The sequence below is a fragment of the Pneumocystis murina genome (genome assembly GCF_000349005.2).
Source record: "Pneumocystis murina B123 chromosome Unknown supercont1.13, whole genome shotgun sequence".
In the NCBI taxonomy this organism is placed as follows: Eukaryota; Fungi; Ascomycota; class Pneumocystomycetes; order Pneumocystales; family Pneumocystaceae; genus Pneumocystis; species Pneumocystis murina.
Window position 1 is genome coordinate 135280 of NW_017802371.1, and position 13778 is coordinate 149057.

At 30.0% G+C, this 13778-nt stretch overlaps 7 protein-coding genes across 7 annotated transcripts; 4 read left to right on the top strand and 3 right to left on the bottom strand.

Moving 5' to 3' along the window:
- Positions 1-28: 28 nt before the first annotated feature.
- On the top strand, positions 29-1285 carry PNEG_02310 (hypothetical protein; the record flags this gene model as incomplete). Its single annotated transcript, XM_007876118.1, has 6 exons — positions 29-123; positions 170-270; positions 328-415; positions 464-536; positions 585-688; positions 739-1285. The coding sequence occupies 6 exons, from the start codon at positions 29-31 to the stop codon at positions 1283-1285; spliced, it is 1008 nt and encodes a 335-aa protein (XP_007874309.1).
- PNEG_02311 (protoheme IX farnesyltransferase) lies at positions 1233-2492 on the bottom strand (the record flags this gene model as incomplete). The annotated part of the gene is made up of 1 exon (XM_007876119.1): positions 1233-2492. The coding sequence occupies one exon, from the start codon at positions 2490-2492 to the stop codon at positions 1344-1346; it is 1149 nt and encodes a 382-aa protein (XP_007874310.1). The 3' UTR covers positions 1233-1343.
- Positions 2493-2859: 367 nt separating this feature from the next.
- On the top strand, positions 2860-3780 carry PNEG_02312 (hypothetical protein; the record flags this gene model as incomplete). Its single annotated transcript, XM_007876120.1, has 1 exon — positions 2860-3780. The coding sequence occupies one exon, from the start codon at positions 2860-2862 to the stop codon at positions 3778-3780; it is 921 nt and encodes a 306-aa protein (XP_007874311.1).
- Positions 3781-3869: 89 nt separating this feature from the next.
- Positions 3870-5027, top strand: PNEG_02313 (hypothetical protein; the record flags this gene model as incomplete). Its single annotated transcript, XM_007876121.1, has 2 exons — positions 3870-3982; positions 4034-5027. The coding sequence occupies 2 exons, from the start codon at positions 3870-3872 to the stop codon at positions 5025-5027; spliced, it is 1107 nt and encodes a 368-aa protein (XP_007874312.1).
- Positions 5028-5550: 523 nt separating this feature from the next.
- Positions 5551-9067, bottom strand: PNEG_02314 (hypothetical protein; the record flags this gene model as incomplete). Its single annotated transcript, XM_007876122.1, has 10 exons — positions 8972-9067; positions 8608-8927; positions 8457-8562; positions 8002-8411; positions 7105-7956; positions 6644-7063; positions 6352-6599; positions 5813-6305; positions 5709-5770; positions 5551-5662 (listed from the first exon to the last, which is right to left on the bottom strand). Exons 1-10 carry the CDS (start codon positions 9009-9011, stop codon positions 5551-5553), a joined length of 3063 nt encoding a protein of 1020 aa, XP_007874313.1. The 5' UTR covers positions 9012-9067.
- Positions 9068-9139: 72 nt separating this feature from the next.
- Positions 9140-9847, top strand: PNEG_02315 (hypothetical protein; the record flags this gene model as incomplete). Its single annotated transcript, XM_007876123.1, has 1 exon — positions 9140-9847. The coding sequence occupies one exon, from the start codon at positions 9140-9142 to the stop codon at positions 9845-9847; it is 708 nt and encodes a 235-aa protein (XP_007874314.1).
- Positions 9848-10380: 533 nt separating this feature from the next.
- PNEG_02316 (hypothetical protein) lies at positions 10381-13707 on the bottom strand (the record flags this gene model as incomplete). Its single annotated transcript, XM_007876125.1, has 11 exons — positions 10381-10454; positions 10499-10574; positions 10617-11027; positions 11069-11982; positions 12026-12692; positions 12744-12881; positions 12925-13062; positions 13109-13242; positions 13293-13462; positions 13509-13626; positions 13686-13707. The coding sequence occupies 11 exons, from the start codon at positions 13705-13707 to the stop codon at positions 10381-10383; spliced, it is 2862 nt and encodes a 953-aa protein (XP_007874316.1).
- Between the last annotated feature and the right edge of the window lie 71 nt (positions 13708-13778).

Consider the following 13778-nt stretch of genomic DNA (forward strand, 5'->3'; position numbering starts at 1 on the left):
TAAAAAAAAAAATATCTTCGACGTTTGGATGTGCTTAATTTTAGATTCGGAGTTATTTGCTCTCCGAACTCATCCTTTTCAACCTCTTTTAACTGTCGGTACTTTGAACGGCCGTATTTCAAGGTAAATATGGTTTTATTTTCTTTATAATATTTTCTATCTTATCAAGTTATCATTTTAATCTTAATGAAAAAACGTATGATCAAGTATGGCATACGTATAGACATCGAATCGCCTGTCGGGATTTAAGATATTCAATGAATGGAGAAGGTGTTAAAATCTTTTTATGTTTTTTGACTTATGGGAATTAATTATGAAAAACAATAGAAATTATATCAGTAGGAGCAGATGGTATGATTAAATATGCCAAGAGTGACACAGGAAGAGTGATTTGGAAAGTAAAGAACGCTCATATGTAAAAAAAATATCAATAAAATGGAAATAAGATTGAAATTTGGATTAGGAATGCGATTAATGTAGTATGTTATTTGTCTGAAATGAGTTTTGTTACAGGAGATGATTATGGATTGATTAAAGTAAAAAAAAAATCATAAAAAAAAATTATAATTGATATGTTGGGATAGTTATGGGATAAGAGATCAAAAGAATGTATTAAAGAAGTTAATGCTCATAAGGATTATATTTCATCTTTTTTGAGATTAGATGAGATGGTTTTATTATCAACTAGGTGATTAATGAGATAGAATTTAGAAGAATTAAAGTTAATTTATGAAAAAGTGGGGATGCATTTTTTTCTATATTGGATTTTCGTATTGTTAAATGTTTACCAGTTTTTTCATATGATTTTGGAGAAGATCTTTTATCATCATGTCTAGTTAAATCCGAAACGATTAAACCAAAGATATGTATAGGAACTGCATCAGGAATGATAAAAATATTTAATAAAGGTGAATGGGATAATCATACGAGTCAAATTTTGTTATCTAAAAAGAAACATATGTTAAGCGTTGATATTATGATGGCATGGAATGATGATATTATTGTTGCAAGTGGTAATGACGGTGTTATAAGAGTTTTAAACATTCATCCTAATATACCTTTGGGAATTCTTGGATATCAAGATTCGAGTATAGACGTATTGGCTAAAACATATGACAACGATTGGATATTAAGCGGTGGAGATAAAAAAATAATTGCATGGAAAGCAAATTGGAACGATAATTTCAAAAAACATAATAAATTTAATCAAGATACATCAGATCAAGCGCGTAAAAAGAAATTAATGTTAGATAAGGATATGTCTTTTTTTAAAGATTTAACATAACATGCTTATGTAATAATGAATGTTGATTTAACTTGAAAATGCATGGTTGTATTGGTAATTATGATACAGAATCCATTTGTTTAGTATTTTCTTTTTTAAACCATATCATAACAACTTTATGACCCAGCGCAAGTAGAAAAATGGCTGGAAGATGAATAAGACTTGCATAGAATAGTTCTCGTGCATTTTTCTCAGTTTGATGTCTATAAAATCTCCATGAACAAGATATCATAAATATATTTACAATAGCACTATCAATTAAATAGAATGGATCTAGTAAGCCGGAAATAGGTAGTGCCCAACAAAATAAAAAACATAAGAGACTATATCGTAAAGCAAGGCGTGCATTTAAAGCTGGATTTGTAACACACATCATTTGATAGCCTGCACGCGCATATTCATGTCGAACGTTCCATGAAAGTGAATTAAAATGAGGAAATTGCCAAGTATAAAGAATACACGCAAGAATCCATCCCCCGGGATGGCTAAAAAGATCGCCATTGGAGCTTGCAGACCAGCCCATAAGAGGAGGAAGTGCTCCTACTACTGCCCCGATCCATGTATTTATAATAGAAATACGTTTAAGTGGTGTATAAACACCACCATAAAGAAAAATATTTATAACACCCAAATATGCTGTAGTTGTATTAACTCCCCAAATAAGTGAAAATGTACCAAGTGCTCCTGTTATACAAACAAAAGAAAAAACGGCTGGAAGTGAAATAACACCACGTACAAGAGGACGATAACGAGTTCTTGACATTTGTGCATCATATTCCGACTCAAGCATCATGTTAAATGCATTAGCCGAAGCAGAACACATTGCTGTACCAATTGATAGGAAAATAAGTGTTGATATTGATGATACCGGAAATGGTGCAAGTGCATATGATGACATTGTAGAAAGTACTACAAGAAACGTTAATCTCGGCTTCGCTAGTTCCATTAATATAGAAAATCTCGGCCTTGCTCCAACTGGAACATAATTTAAATAGTTTGTACACTCCAAATCTCTTTTTTTTGAGATTTTTTTCAAGTTTCTTATAAAAACTATATTTTTTTCTAATTTTAAACATGTTAACATTCTAAATATATGAAAATCTCTACTATTTGTATTATATATTGTCTTATTATAATTTAAACTCGTTTGAGCCCATTTTAAGCCCGTTTGACCCCATTCAAAACCCTTCCATCTCCTCCCAATCATTAGTTCTTCATATCCTAATTAATATCTTAATTCTATCTATCTAAATAGCTAATTCCTCCCCAATTCTGCCTCTCAAAGGCTTGGAAGATATTTCTTACTACCAATGACGTTGTCCTGGCCTCTTACGCGTTGCCATCTCAACGTAATATCGGGTGAAATTTCTTTTGCGACTTTATAATTTATACATATTAATAAAAAAAAGAAAAAAAATAGAAATTAGTACTAAATAATAGAAATTATTCATTAGGATTATGAAGATTTTCTCCCTTTTTCCTTGTTGTAAGTATTTCCTTTTTTTTTCAGAAAAAAAGGTTAATAAACGGTTAAGATAATGTTGAAATAAGTAAATAATATATTTGGTAAATATATGGGGGAAAAGATAGTATTATCTAGAGATCTTGCTGCTTCTAGCTCAGTGTCGTTCACTGGAATGGGTTGTATGGGCGAAGAAGCTGTAAAATTAGCGGAACATGAGGATAAAAATGACATATTGAAATTGACTACATCTAATTCAGAATTACTTGTAAATGTTGAACGAAATAGTATGATGGAAAAGATTCGTCAGGAAAATCGTGAACGTAAGAAACGTTGGCGTCAAGCAAATGAGGATCGTAATAAAGATAATGATCTTCGTTGTAGAGTTAATAAACGTGCTCATAAACTTTATGGTAAAGAACAGTCTCTTGCAAAATCAAAATGGATTGAGGATGAGTTTCTTAGACGTCAATTAAAACGTAAAGATAGGGAACGTAAACGTTTTCTTGAATCACATATTATGACAACAAATCGTGATATTAATAATACAGGATTTAATGCTGTCGAATTTTCCCAAACCTTTCTTACTAATCTTTTTCAAAATCTTGTTTCTTTTAATCATACTATTCCTTTTTCATTTCGATCTGCTCTTTTTTCTTTTTCTACAAATCCGAATTTTCTCAGAATTATTACTACACTTTTTGCTTCACTCACTGACAATATTTCATCTACACCTCAAATCGAATCTTCCCTCGAAAATTCTCATCCAACTGATGACGCAACACAACTATATCGCTCTCTTTTATTTAATCTTTTACCTTCCAATAACGATTCTTTTTTTTTTTCATCTTCAAGCATATTTCTTCCTTCAGAAAACGTGCATAATGCTTTAAATACTAATCAATCTAGTTCTTCTGCAATCTATTCTTTATCTTCTACAACTTCTCAGCCTTCTTTCACATATAGGTCATCTGATCCCATAACTTCTATGGGCTTTCCGCCTGTTCCTGTAGATTTTTCTCAACATAAGTAATCTATTTATTCTTTATTTTATATATTTCTTTTCACTTCTATATTTTCCTTCAGCTTATCTGTTTGTCGCTGGGCTTCGCGTTATCGACGATGAGCCTTGATGTATCTTCAACATCCAAGCCATGGGTGGAGGAAAAACGCCTGAATCCGCTAGAAATTGATGAGGAATCACTGTTTCTTCCATTTAAAGCGCTATTTCTTAAGTATATACCCGAAAATCCGGTTTTTTTTGCTTTTTTTTTGACGTTTTTTAGGGAAAATATACAAAATGATGGGCAGGTTGATAAACAAGTATTAAAGACACTTGCTTCGCTTTGTTTCCCATCTAAACCATGTATTAAAGCGTTTAATAATGATTCGAGGGACTTGTTGCAGTTGAAACGCTCAATTTCTCGTCTTCAACAGAGGATACAAAATCTGACTCATGCACAGTCAAGAGCTTTGTTTTACCGTGAAGGAAATGTTAATATAGTACGTAAGGATATTCTTCATTCTATGCTAGCTCTTTCAGATGTTCAGAGAGCGATTCAGCAACGTTTAAATAAGCAGTTGAAATTTAAAATGGAAGGACTTGAAAAATTGGATCAATGGAAGGATGAACAGCATTTTTTAGCGATGTACATTCGTCAGAAGGAGGAATCTGATGAAAACTTAAAGATTATTTCATCTTTATGCCAGAAAAAAAATAAATTAAAGATGGAAATTACAGAAACAGAAGTTAAATTGGCGGAAAAAAAAAAGGATTTAAAGAAATTGTTAAGTCATATTCAAGAATTGCAGAGTTCTTTGGGTTCTCGTTTTTTGGATGAAAAATCACGTTTAGAGGAGATTGATGCAGATGAAGCTAAATTTATTGAACAATTTAAAAAAATGATACCGGAATCGGATCAAGCAAAGCCTCGAGATGCTCTGCGTAAAATTTGGGAAGCCGAATTATCTGTTATTAATGACGATATAAAGAAGGCTCATTCTGAATATACTGCTTTATCGGAAGGATCAAAACTTTGGTGTAGTACAATTACTTTTCTTCAATCACTAGAACAAAATGTTTATGAGTATACAAAAAAGGGGAACTGTAAAGTAGAAGAAGTAATAAATATTATTGATAAAGGACTTTTAAAGTTAAGAGATTTAACAAAAATTGTAAATAATAGACAATTGAATTTGTTATACATTGTAATTGGACACGAAATAGAAGCTTTAAATCGAGCAAAGAATGTAATTATTTTTGGTATGGATAAATCGTAGAATTTTAAATGATAAAGATACTTTTATTGGTTTGTTTTTGTAGTAATTTTTAGCTATTCTGATAATGATGGTTGTAAATATATAGTTTAATTGTATTTGAAATAGTATTTTGAGCATTTTTATAAAACTAATATTATTACCCTTTTGTTTTTTTTATTTGAAATATTTTGCAGATCTATGATATTTATGTTCATTTTAAAAAAGTTTATATTTTATAAATTTTATTTTATGTATAAATTATCTGATTTCCATAGAAATATGAAATGTCAAATTTGTAAGGACTACCAGGTTTATGAATAGATCAACTATTTGAAATTTTAGTTTTTGTTTTTAAAATTATTTGTAATTTAAATTTTATTAAAAATGAACAAATATAATTAATATTTTATCTAGTTTTCCAATGTATTATTTAAAAGTATTGATTTTAATAAGTAATTTAGATTCCCTAGCAGAATTAAAGATTTATACATCAATATAAATGCTATTTGATGATTTGCACATAGAATTTTCGAGTTTAAGATTTTTATGGACTTGGAGGCGCATAGGCAGGACTAGCTGATTCAAAATCTTCTTGATATGTTTCCGTAGTTGCATTATTTGTTTGATTGATGAATTTAGAAGATGGTTTTTCCAAACTATAAAAAATTAGAAAAATGAGTATTGATTAAATTATTAATTTACATTGCATTTTCATTAGAAATAGATGTTGACAAATCCTTTGATATATATTCAGGTATGTCGGCCTATTTTATTAGTATTATTTTAAATAAATATCTTATCCTTACAGAAGTTTTTTCAGAAGTATTAACAGAGAAGCCTAGAGTATTTATATGGCTCACATTTTCCCATGGGGCAATTGAGCTTGTAAGACCAAAGTGCCGTGCATCTTCCTCTGTCCATCGGATATTAGAACCGATATACGCAGGTGTCATTGAACTATGACCTGGAGTTTTGCTTCCAGTATTCCATATTGATGATTCATAACCAGGAGTTGCAGATCCAGATGCTGCGGGTGTTTTTGATCCACTATAGGCTGGTGTATGTAAAGCTGTATTTGACCATATTGGTGTTTTAGAGCCTGAATTTGACCATGCAGGTGTTCTAGAGCCAGCATTGATCCACGGTGCTTTGTTTCCAGAAGATTGCGCCCATATGGGTATATTAGATTTAGATTGATCATATGTTGAATTAATGTTTCGAGAATCATGTCTATTATGCTGATACCCACTTTTGGATGTGACGAATTCAAAATACGACATCATCTTCCCAGTATATCGACTATTTATATTTTAACATAAATATTTAATATTGTACTATTACTTACTTTTTAAATGAGAGTTTACTTTTTTCTATTGTTATTGTTTTTTGGTTTGTATGTAATTCTACACGAGCAGAGGTTTCCGTAGTATCTTTTATAATGCCAAGTAATCCTTTGTATGGACCTAAACGTATATTTACCGTTTCTCCCACTGCTTTGTCTTTGCCTATGAAGCGAGGAACAGTTTGTGTAGAATTTATTGGTCGTTGTAATGCCGGATTCATTTTATTTAAATCGGGTCCGCCAAAGGTTGTCTAAATATAATTACAAAATATTTAATATAATAAGAAGAACTTACACGATTTCCTTTTACTGTAATAGTAGTAAGATTTTTTGTTTTTGTAATGAAAACACCATTATTCTCATTAACTTCTCGATCATATAAAAAAGCATATTCATGAACGATATGTATAACATTCCATTGTCTATTTTTATCGCAAAGATCTTTTACAGTATCTCCTATATGAATTTCTAGTCCATTTTTATCTGTTGCAACTGAATTTTTTGATTGATATTTCATTGATATTTGATTTGGAAGAATTGTTCTAGAAAGTCCATTCTGATCTAAAACTCGAAGTAAATTTCCATCTACTTTTGTGATACAGGCTACTGTATTAGGGTCTAATTGTACTAAATCATGAAGATTATATTCATTAGACATCACATTTGTTCCTGTTGATTGTGTTGCTTCCGAAATATCTTTTGAAAATACAGTTATCTAAGAATTAAAAATGATAAAAATAAAAAGTAAAAACTAACCTCTGTCATAGAAAAATCACTTAAAAGAACTACTTGATCATTTTTCACGCATATGATAATACCGGTATCTCCTTTATATTTTCCACTGATTACTTTTATATTATCTCCTTGCTTGAATCTTTTCTTAAGACCCTTTGAGGGAATTTCAAGTCTTTCGCCCTTTAGACCTTCATGTTGAGAATAAAGAGTTATAATTCCATTGTTTATAGCTTCTACAATTCCGTGGACGCCACTTTGCTCTCCTTCAAGAACCTCAACATGGTCTCCTGGCTGAAATGTTGGTATTACATTAGATGTTTTTATGCTTTGTGCAAGAGATGTCAAATCAAAATTATCATTATTATCAACTCCAGAATTAAATTTGGTTATTTCTTCTAATGTTGGATTAACGCCTTCTATTATTAATCCTGTTAATTTTATATCCTTCATTAAATAGCCATCTTCATATTCTTCTCCATTAAATATATAATTTCTTGCTCCGCGTTTTGTAAGACCCTTATTTCCATAGGATTTTACTGCCTCTTTTTCATTGAAAAACCGTTGTGGTAGTCTAGAATTTATTGAATATCCGTTGTGGTATCTTTTTTTACCGTCAGGACCAATAAAAGCAGAATCCTTCTCTTTAGTAGAGTAATCTAATCTTGGAACAATTTTTACTCTAGCAGACAAACCATTTTCCGAAAGATTGCAAACTTGAGCAAGATCCCCTGTGTACTTCCCACGCTTAATTCGTACATATGCACCAGGAACTAGTTCTATAATTTGTTTTTTAATTTTAAGTAAATCAGACATCTCTTTAATAGGAACAAGAATAATACGGTTTGAATAGACATTAACAATATCTTTACACGCCTGTAATAATATCAATATATTTTTATGTAAATAGCTAAACTTTACGTGAATAATATGTGTTTTCTTTTTTGCTTCTACATAAATATATCCATTAATTCCATCTCTTTGAAATACCGATATGATTTCCACAGGTGTCTCAGAATGCTGAAGATCAACTGTTTTTCGCATTAATTTATAAATAATGTCCTTTTCTCTTCCAGGTTTACATCTTACAGCCCATAAATTTGGATCATTAACTGATGGTAAAAGTAATCTTTGAGGAATAGTTTCTATGTCCCCGCGGTAAAATCTTGCTGAAGACCGCCCATATTTCTCTCGATATTCTTCAGCAAGACGTTCTGCATCTGCATCTTCAATTTTTTGAAGTTGCCTATCAAGATCTCTATGTTGTCTATCATCATTTTGCAAAATATGGTCCATATCTAAATCTTCTATCTCTTCTGCAATAAATCCTTCTTATTTCATTAATATAAATAATACATTGATGTTAAATAAATGACCTTTTCCAAATTCTTCTTCATCTTCCTCTTCTTCTTCGTCTTCTTCTACCTCTGCTTCAACATCAAGAAATTGATTACGCCTTTCTTTTCTCCGTTTTCTGGGTCTCTTTTTAACATTTAATATATTCCCTGCCTCTAAAGATATCTATACCTTTTCTGATAGATCATGACTCTCTTCTTCATCTTCATCCTCTTCATCCTCTTCATCCTCTTCGTCCTCTTCGTCCTCCTCATCCTCCTCATCTTCTTCATCCTGATCTTCCTCATCTTCTTCATTTTCTTCTTCATAATCATTTCCTTTCTTTTTTCCTTCTTCTATAGAGCTTTCTTCCCGTTTCCCCCCATTTTTCTCCGGATTTTCTTCAGGAATATCCTCTTTTTTATCAACATCTTTATTTTCTCCTTCTTCTATTTGATCTTTTTGCTCATCTTCTATTTCTTTTTCTTCCATTTTTTGCTTTTCATTTTTATCTGTTTCTTGGTCAATTCTTAGCCAAATTTCAAGAAAAAAAAACCATCTAATGCATAAATATTTGTTTCTTCTTCTTTTTCCATATATTTCTCTGTTTTATTCTGTTTTTCACAAAATATTTAATAGAAATTTATTTTTTGAATATTTAGTAGCAATCGAGGCCTTCGAAGTTATAAGATTATAGGCTATATTTGCCTTGACATATTAAAAAATGCTTCTTCATCACTATTCATTTAAAATATACGATATCTTTCATCCTTTCATCCTTTTATTTTTTCTTTATTTAAATTTTAATTCACTCTTAATACATACAGTAAAAACACTGATAGGATCTTTGTTTATACCAGTGTTTTTGCTGCAGATTCTGCGGTTTGTAGTGATTGTGAATTTAAAAAAGGCACATGTATTATATGTCTGTTTTATAGATAAATTTGTATTTTTGTCATATCTGAAGGTATGCCTTTGTAATCAAAAAATTTGTTTAATTTTTAAGAATATGACTATTGTTTGTCTATACTTTGTTTTTTCATGTATTTTAGTTCATATTTTTATTGTTTTTTATGGTGCACTAGTTATTAATTATTTATTGGAGACAATATTGTGTGCTTTACATTTAACAGTTCTTGGAATATTACCTATGATTTGTATATTTGGAGTGGATAGAAGAAAATATATGGAATTGGTTTCATTGGAATTGGATCTTGAGAATTTTGAGAATCTTAAATTGAGTGTAGGTTTTTTTGGGACATTTGTAGGGTCATGGCTAGGTGCAATACCTATTCCACTTGATTGGAATAAAGGGTGGCAAAAATGGCCTATTCCTATTGTTATCGGAGGATATTTGGGTTATTCATTAAGTATTTTCATAATATTTCTTGTTTATGTAAAAAAGAGTATCTTCTTTAAAAAAGAAGATTGAATATTTATTCTTTTTATTTAAAAAGGTAATTTTTTTTTTATATATGAATTGGAATGCTATAATTTTTTATTAATAATCGTATTAAAACACTAGAAATATTATATACATTTGTATTTATTTAAAGAGGAAGACTTTAAGTTATAATATTTTGTTTTGTCTTATGAAAAAATAGTGTAGTTTAAAGTAAGGATTGTATTATAGAAATACAAAAAATTTAATATTAAACAATTATGAATAAAACAGATTTAAAAACCAAACATGTACAATATAATCAATTGATATATCAATGATCTAAAGGTTATATTCTTTTATTTCATATTAATGATTTTACTATTTAATATTTGAAATTTTATGAACATACAAAATATTTTGTTACATTCTAACTAATACTTAAGAAAAAAATAGAAATCTATTAATTTTCTATAATTTAATAAAATGTCTTGATAATATAGAAATTATATTGTCTGTAGGAAAAACAATATATTAAAAAAATAATGATTATGACAGAGAAAATAGTTATATTGTTGAATTTTCTAATTTTTAAAACCGCTATACTCAAAAGGTTCGGGTGGATCTGCTTCTAATTCTTGTTCTTCGCCTGATATATCTAATTAAAATTAAAATTATATGTTAAATACAAAAAAAATAAACCCTCAAGAGCAGAATCAATGAAAACCTCAGGTTCATCTGGATATTTATTCATCATCATTAATATTCCACCAGTTGGCTATATTATGTTAGAAAAAATATTTATTTATAAAACAATTACTTTTTTTACTGGTATATAACGTGAATTATTTTTAAATGAAATGTATTTAAGTTGAAAGGGTGTTACTCTACTCATATTTTGCATTATTTCAAATAATGGTTCGTCTTTTTTTATTATATTTTTTTCATTAATATTATCATCTTTAATCTCTTTTATTTCTTCTGTATCCATATTTTCTGGCATGGATTCTAAAATATCATAAAAATTAGTATCCATTTCCATTGTATCGTCATCGTTTTCTTTAGAGATTTTTTCTTTCTCTGTTTTTTTAGCTCTAGCCTGAGCCTTAGCTGTTGTTGATAAAACTGCGGTAGCAACTTTTCCTGGGCCTTTATCTGTCTCTTTTTTAGTTTCAGGAGGATAAGCAAATAAACTCGGTTTTGCATTTGATATAAATTCGAATTTTGGAATCTAATAAATTAGTTTTATGTCTAATGTTATTAAAGAGTTACTTTTAAATCTTTATTTAGCCCAATTAAAGCGGTAGGAGTAAAAGAAAGAGAAAGAAAATGTGTTAAAGGAAACCAGTACCAAAATTGAGTAAAAATGGCGGTTCCCGCAATAGCTATCATATTTAAACTACCAATAGTAGACTGCAGACCTATAGTAACATTTCTTCCACCTGCATCTAATATTCCTTGTGCAAGTGCTGCTCCAAATTTGGCCATAGCATCTTCATGTTTATCAGAAATAATTTTTTCCAGCTTTTTTCTGAAATTAACAACTCTAGAATTCGATTGATCATTATGTTGTATTAATATCATAGCCGTAGATATGTGAGCACTTTGACGAACAAAATCCGATGGATCTTTTGATAAAGGTTCTAAAATATCAAGGGCATCTTGCATAGAACTCCCGGCACAGGCAATTCCAAGTGAAAGAGCTGCGCCATATCTTACATGAGGATTATAGCTTTCACTTAATAATTCAACCATTCTTGGTAAAGTAAACGAATTTCTTAATAGAATAAATCCAAGGGAAATAACTGATGCCCTTTTAACGTCGTCATTAACATCACTAACCGCAGTATGAAGTAGTCTTTTAATAGCTTTGTTATTTTCTGTCCCACAATAAGCCATTGCAATAGTATAAATACCACCATAGCGCAAAATAGGGTCTAGGTCTGAGCAAAGTTGATCAATAAGAACATCAGCTGTTTCTTCTTTGGCATACATAAGCATTGCAATCCCCAATGCAAGACCACGAATTATCTTCTTATGCTGAGTCTCATGAGCGTATTGCAACATTTCATCAATGGCTCTAGGAGATGCAGTTCCAAGCATTACAAGGCCCATTGCTAAGCCAGCAGCTTCCCCTGCTACAGCATTGTCAGTAAATAATACATTTTTAAGGTCTTCGTATATTTCTAGAACAATTGTAAGATAATTAATGATTTTAATATGATTAACCTTCATCTCCTGTGGCCATCCCAGCAACTCCTAGTCCTAAAGCTGCACCGTGCTGAATAATTTCACTTTGAGTATTCTTTAATTGAGTTCTTAGATAATGAAGTACAGATTTTCCATGATTAGCATGAATAAGACCTAAAGCAAATAATGATCCACCTTCAGAATATGGAGACCCGGACATGCCTTCCTGTGGGAGATAAGGTGATAAAAGAGAAAATCCCTGTGATAAATCGCCTCGATGAATTACACCTAACGCTGCTGTAGCACTAAATTTTGACCAATTGAGTGCTTTAGAGAGCCAATCGAGATTTTGTCTAAAAAATTTATCCGATGTTGTTCCTGCATTCATAAAGGCTACTGAAAACGTTATAGAAGAGTGAAAAATAGAATTTCTTGCATCGAGAGAATCTTTTGTCTTTACTAGTATTTGATTATCAGCATGATTATTTTGAGATAAAAATTTCATATAAAGTTTAACTGATTCTTCTCCCTCAAGAATAGATTTTATTCTTGATGCTATAGTATCTTTTAGATCTTTGTTCATGTCATTTTCATCCTCTGATTCTTTTAATAAAAGTTGAAAATTTTGAGAAACTTTTTGTAAAAACTCTTGCGTAGCGGAATCATTTAAATCAAATGCTATTTGGTATGCAATGAGTAAATTTTTCTATTAATAGTTAATTATTCTATAAATAATATAAAAAAAACAAAAAATGACCTCGTCATTTTTTAAAATAAGATTTTGTAGGATTTTTGCTGCAATATCACTATTTCTCAGGTGAACAACACATTTAATAACTGAAAAATAATCTGGTTGTTTATCTTTTAAAAATAGATCAAGTAAAAGACTTAAAACCTAATATAATATGAATTTATTTTTTTTCAAAAAAAATATATACTTTGTTTCTAAAGTCCAAATTTTGAACAAGATTTATACTAACATCTAGAAGATAATTTTTTAAAGGCTCGTCTTGGTTTTTGTTGATAACTTCTTCGATAATATCAAGTTTTCGTGCTTCTAATGCAATTCCGAGAACCTAAAAAGACAATATTAATCATAAATAAAAAAAATGCAACAAAAACTTGTTTCCATTGTTTATTGTCTAAATATCGTTGAAACATTTTTTCCGCAATAGTAATCAATCTTTCATCTATCATGGTTTTAGAATCTTCATATTTTTGGAAATTTTTCTCAATATATGTATCAATAAATTTTGCTATTGGTCCTTAATAACAGATACTCTGTTTTAAATTGTAAATATCTTACAAATAATCGTTTCAACATATTCTGATGATGATGAAAGATCAAACCATTCTTTTGCCCCTAAAGCAAATATTGCCGATTCATTATACTCCCCCAAGTGATAGTATACTTTTGAAGCAACAAGAGCTGCCAATTGGCGTTTTGGAAATTTTTCATCCTCATAAAGTGTTTCGCTAATTTTTTCATCAGTTTTTTGTTTTAAAACATTTTAAAAAGAACATTTTGGATATTTCATCTGCTATTTCATGCCAAAAGTTATCCATTAACTCATTAAGTTTCTTTAAAGCATGGATTTGGAGATCTGTTTCTTTTTCATCGAGTAATGAAAGTACTCCTCCTAAATTTCTCAATATTAGTTCTTTTTTTTCCGTTTTTTTTTTAAAAAAATGAATATACCCACAGATTGTATTCCTTCCATGAGTTATATAGCTTTTCTTTCTTGATTTATCTCCCTATTCCCCTTTTTTTTTTTATTTTTTTTGTGTGGTC